Genomic DNA, 19,734 nt, shown 5'->3' on the forward strand with positions numbered 1-19,734 from the left:
TCCTGGGGCTACATGGTGCCTGTGTCTGTATTTGTCCTGGAAAACCAGATCTCTAGAACATAATCTGCAAAATCAAAGCCCCAAAACTCTATAAAGACATGAAGACAGTCTACAATAAATTATCCTCAAATATTTCCTTCTCTGAAATTTCTTCCCCTTCTGCCTTTACTCGCAAAGTACACTCCCAAAGCCTTCATTTGCACACAGCTTAAAAAACCAAACCCTAGCTGTTTAAGAAAACACACTTTTCTTTATGTCATATCATCGCAAAATGACAAACATCTAAAAACGTCAGAACCAAACTACAATCATGATGATACTGCCTCATATACAAGAATACAAACACTCGTGCTCAACTGTTGTCTTGGCTGACTGAACGCTAAATAACTTGGATTTGATGCCACTCACATGCACTACACCAACATATGTTTTGCCAGCTTTCAGCACGCTTAGAATGGCAACGTAATTAAAATGGAAAGGTAAGTACAATAGAAACCACACTTTCCCTTGTTAAATGCTAATTCCAAAATAGATTTTCTCCTGGGGTAGAAGTTTGGGGTTTAAGAGCTGACCAGTTTGGTAATATTCGCAGGAATAGCACTTTTAAAAAATGAAAGCAATTTTTTCCAACTGTTCACAGTCATCCAAAGCAATTGACAAGCTTCTAGTGGCTCTGCAATTCCTTCTACCATGTCCACTGCCTTAAATTAAAAAAAAAAAAAATAAATATTAGTGTTTACAGCTCTAGTTTTGTCTTATTTCAGTAGTAATCTGCTTTTCCTAAAGCTCTGAGCAACTCAGTTTTGTGGTGAAGGGTTTCTATCTTTTCACATCATGGAAAAGCATGCAAGGGTCCCCACCTTCCTTTCTTCATAGTGCCATGGCCCTCTGTCCTTTACAGGCATATTTATTTGGTGAGTGGATTGCATTGCTGTGCAGAGAGACAGCTTAATGAGGAAAAAGATAGAAGATAAAAAAGAAATAGATCTTGAGATGTGAAAGTAAAACTTTCTTCCTAAATTAAAAAAAAACACAACAAAAAAACAAAAACAAAAAACAACCAACAACCCAAACAAAAAACACACATCAAAAGTTTCATCCAACCTTCCTCCAACCACGACAATGTAGAAATCAGCACCAAGTTTACTAGAACCTGGTTTACACGTTACGTTTGTGATTTGGCAGAGTATCAGTCTGAGGAAACCCCTTTGGCTGACAGAAAAAACGTTTAACTTTGTTAAACTGAAAAGAACTAATAGTTTTTAGAAGAGATGGGCACCACAGGTGTCATACAGTTGCATGAAGCAGCCTCAAGTGTCTCTCAGCAAAGAATGGCTGTAAATGGAAAAAATAAACGGCCTGAGCATTTAGACCTTAGAGCCAGAAGGGGCCCATGAACATTGCCTGGCTTCTTATTGAATATGAATCATTTAATTACATGTATTCATGCCAATAACTTAGCTTAGCAGGCATTTTACCTTGGGAGGAGGTAAAGCTGTTGGGTGTTGTAGTAGGGAATAAAAAAGACATCGTGCCACCTGTGCCCAGAGGTTCTGCAATGGCAGGGGGAGGTGTTACTGAGGTAGCCAGGTATCTCAGTATATGACTCCCACTTTGTGCAAAGGAAAACAGGGAAAGATACCTGAAACCTGGCAAAGAATGCTTCTGGGCCCCAAAACTGGCAGTTGGGCTTAACCCAACCAGATGCTCAGAGACACCCAGGGCAGCAGTCCGTCACTGGGTACAGGGTGCCCGGCTGCGGCCAGTCTCAGATACCTCAGAGGAAAATGGAAAAAAGCATGAGACTATCTCTGGGCAACAGATTTGCAAGCCAAGTCTGACCATCCCTTCTTTGCCCATTCAGGCGCTAGAACCTTTCCCTCTAGACTGGTTTATATCCTCTACACGGTCTGCTTTGTACACTGACTTACCAGGGCTGAAATGTTCCCCAAGGAGTAAAATCAGAGTGGCGAATGAGCATGGTATGGAAGCGGCATCGTGGGGCGGCCTTACTGGCTATATCTACATCTGGTTGACCACACTTCGCTTTTTGCTACTACACCTGCAGCAGAGACAGACAGAGATATCGTAAGAGCCTTAACCTCAACTTTGCACAGTGAGATCATCTTCACCTGAACTGATGAAGCAGATTTTAGAGTCCCACTGTGGAGCACAAAACAAATCTAAACAAATATCTGACTCAGCTACTAAAGTGAAACAGCAGCAGCTTTGAGGAGGAAGTTGGCAGCACCACTCAGAAGTCTGTGGATTGCTTCCAGCTACCCTCTTCTCCACTCACTCTAATTATTTATCCCTGATCCCTAAATAGACTCTGTTTCAGGATTGCTTAGAAGAAACGCACATTTCCTTAGCTCCTTTTCCTCTTCCTTTCCAATTCACTTTTTTAACCTCAGACAAAAATCTACAAAGTATGTCAGGCCGTTTCATCTGAACTACATCCAGTATTAACACAGGGTTAAACCACACCTGAAGTTTAGATCTATGGTTTTATTACATGTAGCTGTAGCTTCTTTTTGTTTTTCTAGTAGAATTCTCACTAACGGGTGTCTTTTTGGAGTTGTTTTTTTTGAGCTACTGCTTTATCAAGATATATAAAAAGGCAGCTATTCTTTCTGTTCTGAACTTTTGACTCCAGTCCTGGTATTTATAGTGAATAAGACTGTAGCAGATCAATGGGCCATCTGATCTGCAATGATGCTGGCTTCGTACCAGATGTTTCTGGTGGGTGTTCAAATGAAAAATCAGTTTCTCAATCCAAGTGTATCTAAAATACTTTTTTTAATTTTGTGTAAATTCACAAATGATACAATATTGAAGTGTTCCGGTTTGTTTGGGTTTGTTGGTTGGTTTGTTTAAACATACTGTACAATCAGGTTAGTTAAGTGTTTTACATCAAGGCACAGCACACTCTATAATACACATATGCCTTGCCAGGCAGCAGTTTAGTATAATCCCCGAGTCTTTTGGCAGTAATGCCAAGATAAGTAACATGGATCACATAAGCTGGAAGATAAATAAATAATAGATGCCGCCACATTTTATTTGAAATAGAGTTGCATATAAAAAGAATATACAATAATTTAACTTTAATAACTAGATTCTCTTGTACTATACATAACAGATGTGTTTTCATTTGTCTTAAATAAAAGATTTTCAATATTAGGATGCAAAATTAATCTTCTTTTTAGCTGTCTTTAGCATGGAGAAGAGTTGCTTTCATTAGAAATTAAAGTTGAATTTTCAGTTTCATGGCAATCTGAAAGAAAGAAAACCAGAGTTACCAATACATTGATAATGAAACGTTACTGGTAAAATAAGCAAATAATTCCAACCAAACCGTTGCATTCAGTTAACACACGGTGAAGCTAGTTATCCAAGCAGAAATCTATAAAAGTTTACTGTTACTTGCCCTGCTTTCTGAGAGACTATCACTGTTACTCATCCAGCAAAACTAAAATTCTGGTAATGCCACAGGCTGCCTGCACTGGAGATTCTGCTTATTGCAATGTATTTACCATATTTACATTATCATTCCGCTTTTTATATCTGAATGCTTCTTCTTCGCCTGCCAAAGGCCTTGGATCCCACGTTGGTTGGTACAAAGTTGTTCTTGCCCACTCCTCCCGACCTGCTCAGGAAGTCCGCCAGACGATGGGTCACACAGGTTGCTGTGTTGCACGCCCTCTTCTGTGCCGTTACACTGCTTTTCCAAAAGTAAAGAGTTAGTTCCCACAGTATGCACCCGGCATACAATGAAATGTCATCAAGGGATGCTACACCTAGGAAATATTCTTCTATGGAAGAAGAAACAGGCTTGCTGTGCAGCACGCATGTGCAACTTGTGTGCACAGCTTGCAGGCTCTAAAGGACGCATCTATGTTTTTCCATGTTTTCCAAGCTCAGTTTACAAAAGGCAGCTGAGCCCTTCCTTTCTTGGACAACTGGACTGAAGACTAAGCCAAGCCCAATTTTCAGCACCGCCTGAGCCGCTGCCTGCCTCCAGCAAGTCGTTATGACCAACAGAGGTGTTGAGAAGTCCAGATTTAACCAGCCCCCACTCCCTCTAAAAGCTTACACCTGCTTTTTGTTTGTAGTGCTGCTGCAGGACAGTAGCAGACACCCATCTTTAACCTGTCACTTCAACACCCATGCTCCATAACACCCAGAAAACACAGGAAATAAAGCCCCTGTAGTAGTCAGTGGTGCTGGCGTTGTCAGCGGTGTTGGTGGGGCTGTACTGGCACAGCAGCTGACTGCTTGCCTGCAGAGCTGAACCGCGCACAAACACGCCGCTTCCATGTGTTTAATGGGAATGTGGGACACACACCCCCTCCCCTTTCCTGGGGTTAGACCTCAGTCTGCTACAGCACTTCACCACAGGAGTGGTTCACAGACTTCACCAGGATCAGATCTGTGGTGCTCAGCCTACAGCTAATAATTTTGCTGGACCGGGGACTTCAAGGCCTACACATTCACACAGTCCTTGCTTAAAGAATTTTCTATTAAAGCAATGACGTTTTCCTGCAGTAGAAGGGATTTTTTCCTCAGATAAGCATTACGAGATAGTCTGTTAATGTTAACAAAAATACTGTTCAGAACATCATGCCAATTTTTTGGAACAGATCTCCAATTATAAAATAGATGCAGAGCTGCAACAGAAGAACTGTTAAGTCTGCCTTTGTCCCTTAATTTACAATTCACCTACAATATATCATTTTGACTTAATACAAATATTTCAAAGACACTTGAGTTTTTAATATATTAGTGTAAAGACCTACTGTAAAGTAAGAAGGAAAAAGGAAAAGAACACAAAATTCTTACCTGGAAGTGTTCAGTACTCAGTTTTAAACAGGATTACATTTCTAGTTTGAACAAATCTGTATGAGCCTTTCCCGATTCCTTTGCTTCTCAGGATCCTTACTAACAGGATTGCATGCAGGCCTGATTACATCAGTACATATGGACGTATGTGTGTAATTTCAGTTTCTAAGTTCTTTCAGCTTTTCTAGAATTACTGGCATTGCCTCCTGAACATTAAGAAAACTTGTAAAAATATTGTAGCCTTACCTAGAAATCTCACATTCTAAAACAAGTTGTTAAACCAGGCAGATCTAATCCTTCTAGAAAAATAGGTTTATTGAACAAGTGCATGGGCAAGCACAAAAGAAGAGCCTACTCGTACATTTAGCAGCCAGAAATGAAGAGCCTTGTTTAGGTTTTGGTTTTTTTAATCGGTGTCCAAGAAAATCATTTGAAATGTCAAGGCAGTGCTGTTCATTTTTTTTTTTATTTATTTTCCCCCCTAGCTTGGTATGCATGTTATGCTCTCTGTCTTCCTAACATTAGGTCCATCTCAAACATTCTCTGTCGAAAACAGAATCAAAAGAACATAGCAAAGTTAGCAATCAAAGTTAGATCCACATGCATCAGGTTAAAAAAAGGGAGAAGGGGAGAAATAAGCATGTCTAGTTGTTTCCTAGGGGGTCCCCATAGTTTGCATAGCGTTCATGTTCCAGGTCACTCAGCACATTTCGTTTCTTGCCAGGAGTTCCAGCCCCGACGTCAGTGCGAGGGTAAGTTTGCAATTTGTGCAATTCTTGAGACAGTTTGCCCAGCACACAAGTACTCAGACTGGCACAGCGTTTGGAAATAGGTCTATCCAGGCTGCAGGGGGGAAAAAAAACATGCCCAAAGGAAGAGTAACCTCAAACATGCACATTCATGCATTTCTTCCCTAGATAAATATCTAAATTTAAGAAACTTAAAAGTTAATTAAAAAAAACCAAACCCTCCACATCACATTCCATGCAAGGAAAGTTCATACAAATGCAGTCAGAAGGAAAACACTATTTTTCAAAGAATTCAACTTTGTTGAAAAGCAAGTTTGTTAGCCTTTCGGATGCTCATAGTCAGAGGTCAGGAACTTTTACTTCCCATGTTCAGCATGCTGTTCAGTCTCTCGTACACCACCACCATGCTTTGCAATACAAATCCTGTTAGGATAATGCAAATGCTCTTGCATGCCTTTGGTCTACAGGGGAAGAGTGGTGCTGCGTGCATTAGGAGGAACGCGTCTCCTCTGCCAGGGACTTTCCATGCCTTACAACAGCATGCACTTTCACGACAGAGAATCCAAGAGTGGCTGAATGGCCCCTTACACTCCCACCAGGAAGACATACCTTTTGCTGCCACATTTTAACATAACCCCCTCATTCAAGCTCAAATCACCCTCCACTTTCAGTTGTAAAAGACAGATAGAGACAGTTAACTAGGTGGAAGCCATTCTCCCGATACCAACATTAGGATGTCTCTGCAGTATCATCTTTTACCAGTTAGGTGACCGCAGTTAACCATAACCCCAAGAAAAGAAAAATAAGAATCCTGACCGGCGGAGGGTCTGCTCACATGGCTTTTGCTTAATTTCAGACACAACAACCTCCCCACTGCCCTTCTCCTGCCCCAGGACTGCAGTCCTTACCTGTTTCCCTCAGAGGCTTGCTCCAGCTCTTCTGCTGTCATCTGTATGAACTCTTTCACCAGCGCATTTAATAACCTCCGAGCTTCGTAATCACTGAGCGTCACTCGATCTGTTACGGACTCCAAGCCAGGTCTGAGCAGAGACAGGCAAACCAGGATGAATAAAACCCCTACTGCTGCAGAGAGCCATGCGCAGGAGAGAGGGGTTTGTCATGCATTACTGCGAGTCACTGACAGTCTCTTTCACTGGTGTGAATATATAAACCATCCTCATGCACAGCATTAGGAGTTTTATAATGTAATAGCAGAACCACAGTGTCAAGAACAGCAGCAGGAGAAAGCAGGAGTCTCATTCACTGTAGTCCGTTTCCCTCCTAGATCTCTAAAGAATATTAAATATTTTCATACCATTCAGATACAGCACTCAGCAGCAGGACCGGCTCTTACCTGACTGGGGCTGCCTGGAAGCTATCCATCTGGCACACAACCAAGGCATAAACAGCAAGGAAAGATGAAATCTTCAGCATAACCATGATTTCCTCTCTACAACAAAGAGGTACATCAAGCAATGGCTGTTTTCCAACCCTCTCAATCCTGTAAGTTCTACTAAAGAGGTCATCGTTTCCTAGCCACAAGTAGCACAAATACTAACAGCTTTTTTTTTTTTTTTAATAGAACCTTCCCATTTCTTTGGATTATTGCTGTCATGCTTCGGTTTTCTTTGAATTTTAAGATAACTTAGCACTATTACAGGGGATAAAAATGCAGCTTTTCAGACCTGCAGTTCTGTACAGCTTTCTGCATTCAACTTAATGCAGACATCCCCTCAAACTGGTGAAAAACACGTTCCTCTGACTAATCACTGCACGCAATGTCACAGCCAGCATGTCCAACACAAACGAGTACAGTTGTAGGATACCAGTGACAAGACAAAAATAGAGAAATGCTTAGTGTTTAATATTTTTAAGAATGAAGTGGCACCGTTAGTTTACCTGAACCTGCTTATTTCTTGGCATTAGCATGCTAATATCCCAGTTCAGATTACACTGTAAGAATTAAGTATGTCAATTCCAATAACTATTTCTACTCTGAAACCAGAAAACAGATAAATAAAAATAGTCATAAGAACAAAACCTGTAAAAAAATAAAGAATATATATATAATTGAAGATACCTGTCCTGAGATACACCTCTTTCTCACAGCATCAGTGTCTTAGACTCAGACAAGCTCATCAACCACCACATCAGCCTCATTTTTGCTAGCTCTCGGCTCTCGCCGCGGCTCACAGAACGAGGAGACCCCTTCCCAAGGCCGGCCCGCTCCTCCCGGGGCACCGGCACCGCGCCCGGCCGGGCACGGCGGAGGGCTGTGCAGGGACAGCCGTCGGGCACTCCCGGCGAGACACCCCACGCCGTATCGGCAGGGGACAGGAGAGGAGAGGATCAGGGCTGACTGTCTCCCACCTTCCTCGGCGCGCCTCCTTGCACACGCGTGTGCCCACAAGCACATGGGTGAAGGGAATACCACGCAAAGCTCCGCAGCCCCGGAGAGGACAGGGACTGACGGGGCCCGCCCCATGCAGGGAGCCGCGGCGGGGGCCGGAGCGGCGCTTACCGGCGGTGCGGCGCGGAGCGGTGCGGTGCGCAGAAGGATGCCGGTGGCGCCGCCGAGCCGCGGTACCACGCACCGCCCGCCGGCTCCCCTTTATACCTGCCGCCGCGGCAGCCTGCGTGGGCGCCCGCGCGGGGCCGCCAGCCAATCACCGCCTCGGCCGCCCGCCTCGGCCCGGCCCGCCATTGGCCGCCAAGCCCGGCTCGGCGGTGACGTTATGTCCCGCTCCGTGAGCGTCCCATTCACAAAAAAAAACCCGGCGGGGGGGTGCGGCGCCGGGGGGGCCGTACACTCGGCGCGGCCGCGGCCCGGCCCCACGCCCCCGCGGGATCGCTCACGCGTGGCGACCTCTGCAGCGGAGGGACCGCATTGCAGAGCGGGGCCGCTCCCCGCCCGGGATCCCGCCCCCCCCCCCCCTCCCCCCCGGGGCCGGCAGCCGCCGCGGCTTCGGGGGAGCGCGGCTGTACCCAGCCGCCCACCGGGCCCGCGCACCAGCTGCGTCCGCGGCCCGGGCCGGGGGCGTGCGGCGCGGCGGGGGCTCTGCGTGCGGACGTGACCCCTGCAGCCCCGCACCCCCTCGCCTCCCGGGGGGAGGCCGCACGTGCAGCCGACACCCCGCCGGCCGGAGCGAGGGACCCTCGGCACCCGCGAGCAGCCCCCGGCGGCACCGAGCTGCTCCCCGCGCTCGCCCGGCCGAGCTCCCGCACCGCCTCCGCCTAACTCCGCGGTCCTGGAGGAAACCATCACCACCATCATCACCACCATCGTCATCATCACCACACAACTCCAGGGGCAGGTGCAGCGCCTTTCCGGCACGGAAGAGGCAGGGGAAGGGGGGGATCGCCTCCCCCCGGGGCAGCGCTGCGCCCCGCCGGCCGGGATTACCGGCAGCTGCCGCCGCCCCGTGCATCCATCACCCGCGGAGGGCCCTCTGTCACGGCGCGGGCGCCGCACCTGCCCGCGCAGGATGTTTGTCCCGGCGCCGCAGGCACCCGGGGGGGTGGGGGGCCGCCCTGCCCGCGACACGGGAACAGGCGACGCGGCACGGGGGTGGCGGCAGAGTGCTGCCCGCCGGCACGAGGCGCGGGGAGGGGAGCGGAGCGGCCGGGCCGGCTGCCCCGCGGCGCCGGGAGGCGGAGGGCCCGTCCACCGCCCCCGGGGCCGGCATCGCCGCTCCTGCCCGCCGCGGGGCGCGGGGCGCTTGCCGAGGAGACGGCGGCACCGGCGGGCGGCGCCGCTGCGAGCCCCCGCCGCGCGGGGGGTGCCCAAGCGCTGTTCGACCTCTGGCAAGGGACCGCGGCCGGAGAGGGGGCTGAGCGCCCCCGGGACCCCCGGCTCGGGTCCGCCCGTTCCCGGCCCTGCCCTTCGCGGCTGGCGGCGGCACGGCCCGCGCTGCTGCTGCTGCTGCCGCTGCTGCTGCGGCCCCCGGCCCCGGCGAGCGGAGCCCCGCGCACGCTGCGCGGCCGCGAGCGCAGCCGTCTCGCTCGTTCTCGCCACCTGGACGGGACGGGCGAGCGTTCCCGGCCACCGGCCGCGCTCCTTCGGTTGTGCCTGTGCAGCAGCCGGTGTTACGGGTCGCTCCCGACGGCAGGAATCGTGCGTTTGCCCGGGAGGCGAATAAACCCCGGGCGAGCCGCGGGGCGGCGATTCTTTTGTTGATGCGGTTTTAGCTTTGAAGTTTAAGAACACGAACATCCCGAAAACCACCGGCGAGTCGCTGGCCTCCGCAGCAGCCGTCCGCGCTCCCCCCCGCGCAGGGCACCGTGCCGGCGGGCTCTGCGCGCCTCCCCGCCCCCGTTCTGCGAACGCCGGTTGCAAAACCGTTTAGGTTTTGGGGTTGACTCCTGGGTTTGGTTGTTGTTGTTTGGTTGGTTTTCCTTCAGATCACAAGTAGTGTTTGGGGTTTTTTTCTACGTCTTCGTTGCTTTCTCACAAGCTGCAGCCCGCGGGGGGTGCGCACCGAGCCGGCCGGTGACCGGCAGGAGCGGAGGGAAGGGACCGCACGGGGCGGGGACTGTCACGGCTCCGAGCTCCCCCCGTGCCCACGGGCACCCTGCGGAGGCTCCGAGCAAAGTGCCCGCGGGAACCGGGGCTGGCCCCTGCCCGCTGCCCCCGGCCGCCCTCCCGGGGGGCTCCCCCCGCCCCCCGCCCAGGCAAAGCGAACATTTCGTTTTAAATGGCAGCTCCATCGTACGGATGCTCGTCACGGGAATCCTCCGAGAGAAGGAGCTCAAGTATTTGATTTTAAATCTCTTCCGTTTCCACGACTCCTATGCCGATTTTTAAGCTCGTTTTTCGGAGCTTGCAGTGCCAAACGTGGGAAGCACCCAGAGACAGGGCTCAGCACCGCTCTGGCTGTTCTAACGGGACTTGCACAGCTACACCAACAGAAATAACGTGTAGGAACTTCAACGATCAGGCTTCCAGCCAGACATTGCTCTTTCTCTCTAACTCCACTGTTCCTTTCCTCTTCCTACGTTAACAGCTAATCGTTCACATTTCCTTTGGGGGTTTATTTACTCCTTGTCCGCATACAATATGCCTGTTTTAACCCTAAAAAGTCCAGGCGACTCTGTTGTAATAGCATATTTCAGTTCTTCAGGCAGGAAAAAGTTAAATTTCTTCTTGTGGTCGATTCCAGCCAGTTCAAGTCCTTCTCTTGCCAGTGCGACTCAGGCTCGGGCTGGAGCCCGTATGATGCAGCGATTACGGGATTTCAGATGCCAACATTTCTACTTTAAGCTTTCACAGGAAGAAACATAAATTTAAAGCAACAGGTATGAATGCCAATAGATCTACTTCGGTGCACGTATAGATGAAATAGTACTTGGATGTTGGCAAGCGCTTTGGCTGCTCCTTGCCAGAGCTAATGGAGGGACTCCCAGCTGGAACGCTTGTCCTATTTTTTCCTCTCAGCTATACGTCATCCCATCTCACCAGATATATTTGCTTTTTGCAAATGTAAGATGGAGAAGAAAGACAATTGACCAGTTTGTCTGTTTTTGAAGCTGTTAAAAAGATACTGGATTTTCACAAGATAATGGTCTCATGTTGCTAGATAAATGCAAAACTAGAGGTTAAGTATTCATGGGTATCTGAGCACTGCACTAGAAAAGCAAGACATTTACGGAAACAATCTGTTCCAAGGAACTTGTTCTGCTTTTTTCAATGCCTGATAATATGTCAGGTAAACTAATCGTATAAATAAGTGGGTATAGGTTCAAAGCAGATGAAATTAAGAGCTATGGAATGGCTTGAATTTATTATTTTTTAAAAGAAATCAGATGTTATATGCAACCTGCAGCTCTAAGTAAAAGGAATTTCCTCTTCAAACAAAATTATTTAAATTTGTAGGGAATAAGAAAAATCTGTCCTATTTTAAAGTGACTTTCTCTACACTAGCTACAACTTCTCACAGTATTCTGTTTGATATTATTTAACCAATACATTTTCAAGTGCAACCATTTTTTCAACTGTAAATATTGCCCTTATGTCAACAAGCCATAGGCACCGCAGTGAGGTTCTTAAATGTTACTATGCTATTAAACAAAAATATCACATTTATATATTATGTTGAAATATTTGTTCGATAATAAAATGTAGTTCTTCAAGACAGACAGGACCATGAGCTGCACAGACAAAATTTCCATTTCCCAGAATGGTTCACTATCTGACAAGAGAGGACCCTGCAAAAAGGAAAGGGCAGACAGTGACGACGCCGTGAGCCACCTGACAGTAACTTCTTCCTGTGGGAGGTGAGCACGATTAAGGTCTCTACACTCTCTAAGCTTGTTCTTCATAGCACCTAATTGAGCCTTTTGCAGATAAGGATAATTCATGATAAAACCAGCTGTAAAAATCACATGGTCTTTCTTTATGAAGAGAAGCTGAGGAGTTCCTTATCAGTGTTTCTGGTGGATGCCTAGTCTACCTAACTCAGGACCCTGTCTCCACAAACAGCCAGAAACCCCTGCCACCTCAGAAGATTCTACAAGTCACATAGGGGAAAGTGAGCACTGCTGAGCCCCTGTGAAAGCATCTTCCTAACATTTCATTGTAATCTGTTCTGCAGAAAATGATAAAAGCTAAGCCAGAGTTAACAACATCGTGCTGTTGTACATGCAAGGTGTTATTAGCTGCTGTATCATGTTTAAGGCCCAGGAGGCAATCCTTACACTGTACTGATAAGATCTAGATCTGATAGTGTACTCTGTTCGGGACAGCATGCCATCCCTCAGAAAGGCTTGGGCAAGTTGGAGAAAGTCCAGAAAAATACCAGTAAGAGTTATCAGAGATCCCATATCATGATTTAGGAGAACAAACATGAAGATGAGGGAAACAGTTAACAGGAGAAAGTATGGAGAAATGTGGTAACAAAAATATAAAAACCTGCCATGAAGAGTAACAATCTACACTCTGGTACTACATTCGAAACAACAAAGATATATGGGCTTAAAAGGCAACAAAGGAGATACCATACATTAGAAAGAGCTTTCTACAATTGAGATCAATGACATACAAGACCAGGTTGCGTTGCAGATATGGCATATCTTTCACTGGAGAGTTTATGGCATGGTAGTCTTAAACTATCAGGAATTACATGTATAGCTGATATGCTCTGGGGAAGGAACATAATCAGCTAGATATGGTCTCTTCATATCTTTTACCTCAAATGTCTGTGATTCTGTAATTTTAATAGCTAGAGATGGGCTTAAACTCTAAAACTTAACACCTTCACCGTCACCCAATCTTTTTTTGGCATTTGCTTTTGCAAAACTTACATCCCTAATTGGTCTAATCCTTTGCTTAATTCTGCTTCCATAACCTCCAGGTGGCCAGAAGCAGATTCAGAATAAGCTCACATCAAGCTTATCCACACAAATAATATTTTACCTGCCCATCTTGTAGTTCAGTTTGAATATGGCCCAAAACTGAAAGCCTTTTTTTTTTTTTTGTTATAAAAACACAGTACTTTCTTGAGAACAAGATTACTGATATAGACCCCAACACTAAAGCTTTTCCTTTTTAGCGAATGTTAAATCCGGATTTAGGCTGCTTCAGTGACTACTGTTGAGAAAGTGGAACTGCTGTTGAACCAATTACTGAGAAATCTATGAATCAGTTTGGAAGCAAATTTTTTTCCAATATCCCTTAGAAGATCTTCCAGACTGATGTATGGAAGACATTTTAGTCAGAAGATCAGTGTTGCAGTGTTTTAATCTCATTGAAACATTCCTAGTGAGCTTTTCTGCAGCAGGTTTTGCAGCAGTTTCCCTGTACATATTCAAAACCCAGTGTGGAATATCTTTTAAAACAAACTGGGCCACGCTGTCCTGCACTGAGGTTTGCTTGACAAGGCAGAAGGGGCAGACCACAAGGAAGCTGGCTATGGCTTTGTCACCTTCTGTCTCCCATTACTGCAGCTCAGGCTCTGAGCAGCTTCACAGAGGCTCCAGCCCCATCTCACGCTACCTGGCAAGATGCTCCCACCTTCTGACAACTGGCAAACCTCAGCCATGCTCCAGCCAGACCCAGTTCTGTCCCAGGCTGACAAAGGGAACCCCTCAAGAGGAACTCACAGGTCACCAAACACAGCCGGGGTCAGCCCTGCAGTGTTACCAGGGTAGCACAAAGGGGACGAACTGTGGGGGAAACCTGAAAATATTTCAGAATCGGCACCTATTTCCACTTCAGTTTTATGCATTCTGCAGGTAAAATAAGAGCTGAACTCCTTATCTGGAAAACAACCTCAGAACAGAAGATTAACCTTGTTAAGCAATAGCGTAGTTATAAAACTCTGATTTGGTTGCTTACACAAGTGCTACGCTGCTATCTTACATGTCATCAGAGCGTGTCAGCAAAAATATGGTGAGAAACTACATCCTAAGTCCTCAAGTTAATCCCGTGCCTGTTCTTTACAGGGTATAAGAAGGGTGGAGGTCTGAGGTCTGATCAAGCCATAGCGTAACTTGGCATTTTTCCTCAGTCCCTTCCAGGACCATTCACAATCGTCCTGGCACTGTTAGGTACTACAGTTATACATCCCTGCTGTTTCTATACTGCCCACTGCATGAGGACTGGGTGCAACTGTTTCTCAGCTGGCTGTTTTAATTGTTTGATCCTTGACAAGAGGAATTTGTGCAAGGGCAACGATTTAGTCTGTACCTTCAGCTAAATCAAGGACCAAAAAAGATCTCTCTCCTTTCAGTGCTGGTACATAGCACATGAAGGTAACACCTGTTAGGACATAATATTGGCTAATTACTTACGGCAGAGTTTCTGGGAAACAATAGTCATATAAGACTATCAATTAAAAAGATAAATTTCTAAATTTATGCATAAAACGGACCCAAGTATACTCTGAAAGAGCCAGCAAGTCAAATACGCCAAAACTATTTTTGAAGTTACAGTCTGTGGGCCAGTGTCATAGTTTTCTGTGTCTGCCTGACAAACATAAAATGTTTAGGCACAGTAGGATGCTGATTAAAGGAAACGGTTTTTTTCAGCAACCGATCACCAGATTCACATGGGAAACTATTAGATGTGTTCTTCTGGTTTAGCAAATCTGTAAAGCACCAACATCGTTACAGGCTTAGCTAAGGAGATAATTGTAACATAGAAATCGATCACTCACTATGATGATATAGGTGTGTTAAAAAGAGCTATGAGTGTAATAGATAAGATCTGCACATGACTCTAAACTCATCAGTGGGTTTACAAAATTCATTTCTTCAGTGAGAAGCATGCCTGTTTTACATACACCTACACAGATCTCTTTTCCCTGCCCTGCCCTCAAAGAAAAGGCACAAAATCTTCACATTTCTGGCTTTGATACACAGATTCATAGAATGGTTTGGGTTGGAAGGGACCTTGAAGGTCACCCAGTTCCAATTCCCTGCCACAGGCAGGGACACCTTCCACCAGCCCAGGTTGCTCAGAGCCCCGTCCAGCCTGGCCTGGGACACTGCCAGGGATGGGGCACCCACAGCTGCTCTGCACAAACCTGTTGCAGTGCCTCCGCACTCTCACAGTAAAGAATTTCTTCCTAATAGCTAACCTAAATCTATGCTTTCTCAGTTTAAAGCCATTCCCTCTTGTCCTATCGCTACATGCCATCATAAAATGTCCCTCTCCAGCTTTCTTGGAGGCTCCCTTTAGGTGCTGGAAGGCAGCTGTAAGGTCTAAAAGGAGCCTTCTCCAGGCTGAACCCCAGCTGTCCCAGCCTGTCCTCACAGGAGAGGTGCTCCAGCCCTCTGGTCGCCTTCATGGCCCTCCTCTGGACTTGCTCATACAGGTCCACGTCCTTCTTATGTTGGGGCCCCAGAGCTGAATGCAGTACTCTGGGGCTGCGTGTCTCACCAGAGCAGAGGGGGACAATCACCTCCCTCACTCTGCTGGCCTCGCTTCTTTCAAGCAGCCCAGGATAGGGCTGGCTTTCTGGGCTGCCAGCGCGCATTGCTGGGTCACATCGAGCTTCTCACCCACCAACAGCCCCAAGTCCTTCTCCTCAGGGCTGCTCTCAGGCCATTCTCTGCCCAGCCTGTGTTTGTGCCAGGGATTGCCCTGACCCACGTGCAGGACCTTGCACTTGGCCCTATTGAACTCCATGGGGTTTGCACGGGCCCACCTCTCCAGCCTGTCAAGGTCCCTCTGGATGGCATCCCTTCCCTCCAGCGTGTCAGCTGCACCACGCAGCTTGGTGTCATTGGCAAACTTGCTGAGGGTGCACTCAATTCCAGTGTCCATGCTGCTAACAAAGATGTTAAACAGCACTGGTTCCAGCACCAACCCCTGAAGAATGCCAGTCATTGCTGGTCTCCACTTGGGCATCAAGCTGTTGACTGCAACTCTTCGAGTTTGACCGTAAAGAAGTTGTTTCCCTGTATAACATTTTATAAGTAATGGCATGTCTTCACTGCACAAGAAACGTTACTACAGAAATGGAAAGCACTTTAGCCTGACAAAGGTTTACCTTGTTTTCTAGAAGTGCAGCAACAATGTCAATGCTAAAGAGTAAGAAAGCCAAAGCCTGTTTGAAACTGTAGCTGAATACAAGTTTGTGAGATACCATGGAAAGTACTTAATTTTTTTCACAAGAGTACAATAGAATTATCATCAGGATCTTAATATTGTTAATAAAAGAACAGACACGTCTCTCCATATATTTCTTTAAAAGTCAAAGCTATGTATATATATGTATAGTCACTCCCTGTCAAAGAATTGCTTTCTGTTTTTCTTGAGAAGACAGGAACACAATCATTTCCTGTTACTTGATTGTCTTCTCTAAGTTCTTACTGAATTTACAATGCAAAGTAATTGTAAATCTTGATGACTAGAATGTTTTAGAATTTAATAAAGATACGGGCTTTAATGGGTTTCTTTACTCAGACATCATTTTTTATAATTGAAATCAAAACCCCTTTACTCATCCTGAGTTTGCTCATTTGATCATCCGTGATTAAGATGAGAAAAACCTTCCCAAAGAAGCAATTCAGCACAAGCTGCCCCCACACTTCCGGAGGAATGAAAGAAAAAAGAATGAACGAATCAGTCAGAAACTGGCAAGGATTCCTGCCCTTGGATAGCCACTGGAGTCCTGCATCCCTAAACCTGCATTCGTAAGTGATTTGATCTGTCCACAAAGGTTCATTTATCACTTACTTTTGACAACTTTCATTCATATTTATCCATGCCGGCCCTTTTTTCCTCCATTTAATCATGCATTCTTTAGAGACTCTCAGATCTTGGCTGATTCACCACCTTTTCGCATTTGGCTTGACCAAAACAGATTTTACTGTTCTGCAATCACGCTCTTCAGTTTCTCTTCCTGTTACAGTGGATAACACCACCCTCTCTTCTCCATCACCAAGGCTCAAACACTACCGTAAGGTCAGTTTTGACTGCTTGAAGATAACGGTCAAATCTTGTCTGCTTTTTTCCCCATACAAATCTATTCCTTCCTTTTTAGCCAAACATTTGGACTTTTTCTTCTGTATCTTTTTTTCTCTTCTTGGGTCTTTCCTATGTTATTTTTTTCCTGTTTTTTCCCCTTCAAAATGCTTGCTGCCAAAACTGTCAATTGCCTTTCATTTCTTTTCTTACACAGATGCACTGGAAATCATGATCATCTAAAACATTGGCTGCATGTGAACTATTACACACTTAAATAACAGAATATTGAAAATAAGCAGTTAAAATCAATCAAAGCAATAGTACCTCTTCCTACGTGTCCTCAGACACTTTGATAACTATTCAAGTATCATCTTATCGAGGGGAGGATAAGGGGAAAAAAGTACCAACCTCTTTTTTCTGAAGACAGGAAATAGTTTACATCTTTCTAACTGAGACTGCAACAGTAACCGTACGCATATATACCATAACATACACCATATAATTGTATGATGTATCTGACACATTAACATTTCTACTCCCACTGTAATCAACAGAAATTTCATCTCACAAGTTAATTTTGTATAATCGTCTGTAGACTACGAATTAGTCTTTCTCACACTGTTTCGAAGTGTTTTCTGACCAGCCAGTCTGTGTACCTCTACTCACCTGAATATGCTGAGCTAAAGTATTTGGAGACCCATTCTTCGTTTAAAGGTAAGTAATTAGGTTTATATCTATCTGAGTTTGCATGCTTCAGCACAACTGCTTAAGCACACTGCATGTCTTGTTTTAATCCTCAGCCATTTCTCCTCATTCTGCCTCCGGCTGAAGCCAAGCTGAGGTCCTGAATCTCTTGCCCTCTGTTGAGAAGCCTTAAGGTACTGACACTGAAATACTGGCATTTTTTGCAGGTATGGTCCAAGGAATTCAGTTAAGACACCAGGCAGTATCATACTGGAAGAAAGGATAGAAGAAATAACTTGGAAGAAGAGTGATAAACTTCCAGCTGTGCTCAAGACACTGCTTTGTATTCTGCCAAACTGGGTAAGATTTTGATATAGGACGCTGGCACTGACACATGCTTTACAGGCGTTTGGCAGCTAGGACAAAGAAAGATGCTGAGGCAAATAAAATTGGCTACTTGTTGCATGAAGACTCACCTGAAAATCAGAGTCTCTCACTGTGTTGACCCATAGAAACCAGCACAGACCCTGGTCCAGCCAACCAGCCTTCAATGCATGACAGCACACTGGCATCAACAACTCTGGCTGAGAAAAGTGGGTCAGCATCATTGCACTTCCTTCATGAAAAGCTACTGGTGTATTGTTCTGTAACACACACGTGACATTTATCTTTCCTTGTCCATCTGCCCACCCCAGGCAAACATGAGTGAGTACATCCTTTGAATCCTATTCTCTTTTTATACCTTGTAGCCTCCTGCTCTATCGAGCAAGTGCCCAGATAACCCATTTGATTGCCCTGAGGCCCCACAGATGCCTTGCAGCCAGACTACCAGCCAAAAAGCCACACTTTGTCACTTCCCAGCTCCTCTCCTTGTTCCGCTGTTGCACCCAGAGCTCTTACCTCCTCTCTGTACACCCAAAGCAATGGCCTTTACTGTGTTTGAGCTCTTGACATTCTCTGCAACGTCTGGGGCCTTCCTCAGCTTTTGTGCTATTGTACTCTCAGGTCAGCATCGCCACATTCGAAGCAGAATGTCCCATCACAGGAGGGTACTGAGAATTAAGCATTCAGTGGTTAGATCGTCAAGTACATAGTGCATTTTGATCAGTCAGGTTACTAACAAACTTCATCAGCATAAATTCTTTATCAGTTTGGATCTTATCAACGCTCTTATGAATCTATGTATGAATGAAGCTGAAATCAACAAAAAAGAAATCTCAAGTTGGAAACACATAGATTAGAAGTTTTAATAGGGCAGGAATACTTCTGTTATACCTAAAATTGCTTGCCAAACAGCAGTAACAGAAGAGCAAAACCACCACGAATGGAAACAAACGTGATTTATAAAGTGTTTTAGCAGGATGTCACATTGCACGTGGCATTGCTTTCTTAGCTCTGCAGTAAATGACCTTGGCCTCTCTAGCAACTCGAGCCCCCTTTCCTAAGGCATCATCCCGCCAAGTAACAATAGCTCTTACGCCGTTACATATGTGATTTCCTCACTGCTTGGTCCATGAACTAGGGACATTTCCTTCTGTGCTCGGCTGCCTGCAAGCTTGGGGACGCCAGGCCCTTTCTCACTGCCCGCTGCAGCACTGGCATCAGTTAGCGGCGCCAGAATGGGGGAAAGGCTGCCCAGCACGGGGAGCTGCAGGCACGAGTTGCGAAGCTGCCCCCCGCCCCGCTGCCAGCAGCAATCCGCCAGCCAGGCAGATTGCCCGGTGCTGTGGTCGGGAAGGGCAGCGGGAAGCGCCGCGGGAATGCACCGGCTCAGGGCTCCCCACATCCAAAGGGGCTCTGGGAGGGACATCGCAAAGCTGGGTTTGTTCCTCCACCGAGCCTTAACGGCGAGCAAGTGACTGCCGGTGACGCGTCGCAGCGGCCAAGGCCACTGCGCGGAGCGCAGGGCGAGCGGTGCCGCTCCAGCGCCCGAGGAGCCCGAAGGACCCGCGCCAGCGGCCGGTGCGCGCGGGGCTCCGCGGGAGGTGGCGGCGGGGCGGGGCGGGCCGGCCCCCGTGACGCCAGGGGCGGGGCCGCCGCGGGCCAACG

The 19,734-nt window shown here is 46.8% G+C and overlaps 1 protein-coding gene across 5 annotated transcripts; it reads right to left on the bottom strand.

Moving 5' to 3' along the window:
• Positions 1-2,782: 2,782 nt before the first annotated feature.
• Positions 2,783-18,734, bottom strand: CALCB (calcitonin related polypeptide beta). Of its 5 annotated transcripts, none has more exons than XM_037403101.1 (5): positions 8,113-8,186; positions 6,946-7,041; positions 6,500-6,631; positions 3,537-3,721; positions 2,783-3,277 (listed from the first exon to the last, which is right to left on the bottom strand). In XM_037403101.1, exons 2-4 carry the CDS (start codon positions 7,029-7,031, stop codon positions 3,562-3,564), a joined length of 378 nt encoding a protein of 125 aa, XP_037258998.1. In that variant the 5' UTR covers positions 7,032-7,041; positions 8,113-8,186; the 3' UTR covers positions 2,783-3,277; positions 3,537-3,561. The 5 variants fall into 5 exon arrangements, with proteins under 5 accessions (XP_037258998.1, XP_037258997.1, XP_037258996.1 ...); XM_037403100.1 differs by having other exon boundaries at positions 3,546-3,724; XM_037403099.1 differs by having other exon boundaries at positions 3,537-3,724.
• Between the last annotated feature and the right edge of the window lie 1,000 nt (positions 18,735-19,734).

The sequence above is a fragment of the Falco rusticolus genome, chromosome 10 (assembly GCF_015220075.1).
Source record: "Falco rusticolus isolate bFalRus1 chromosome 10, bFalRus1.pri, whole genome shotgun sequence".
NCBI lineage: Eukaryota > Metazoa > Chordata > Aves > Falconiformes > Falconidae > Falco > Falco rusticolus.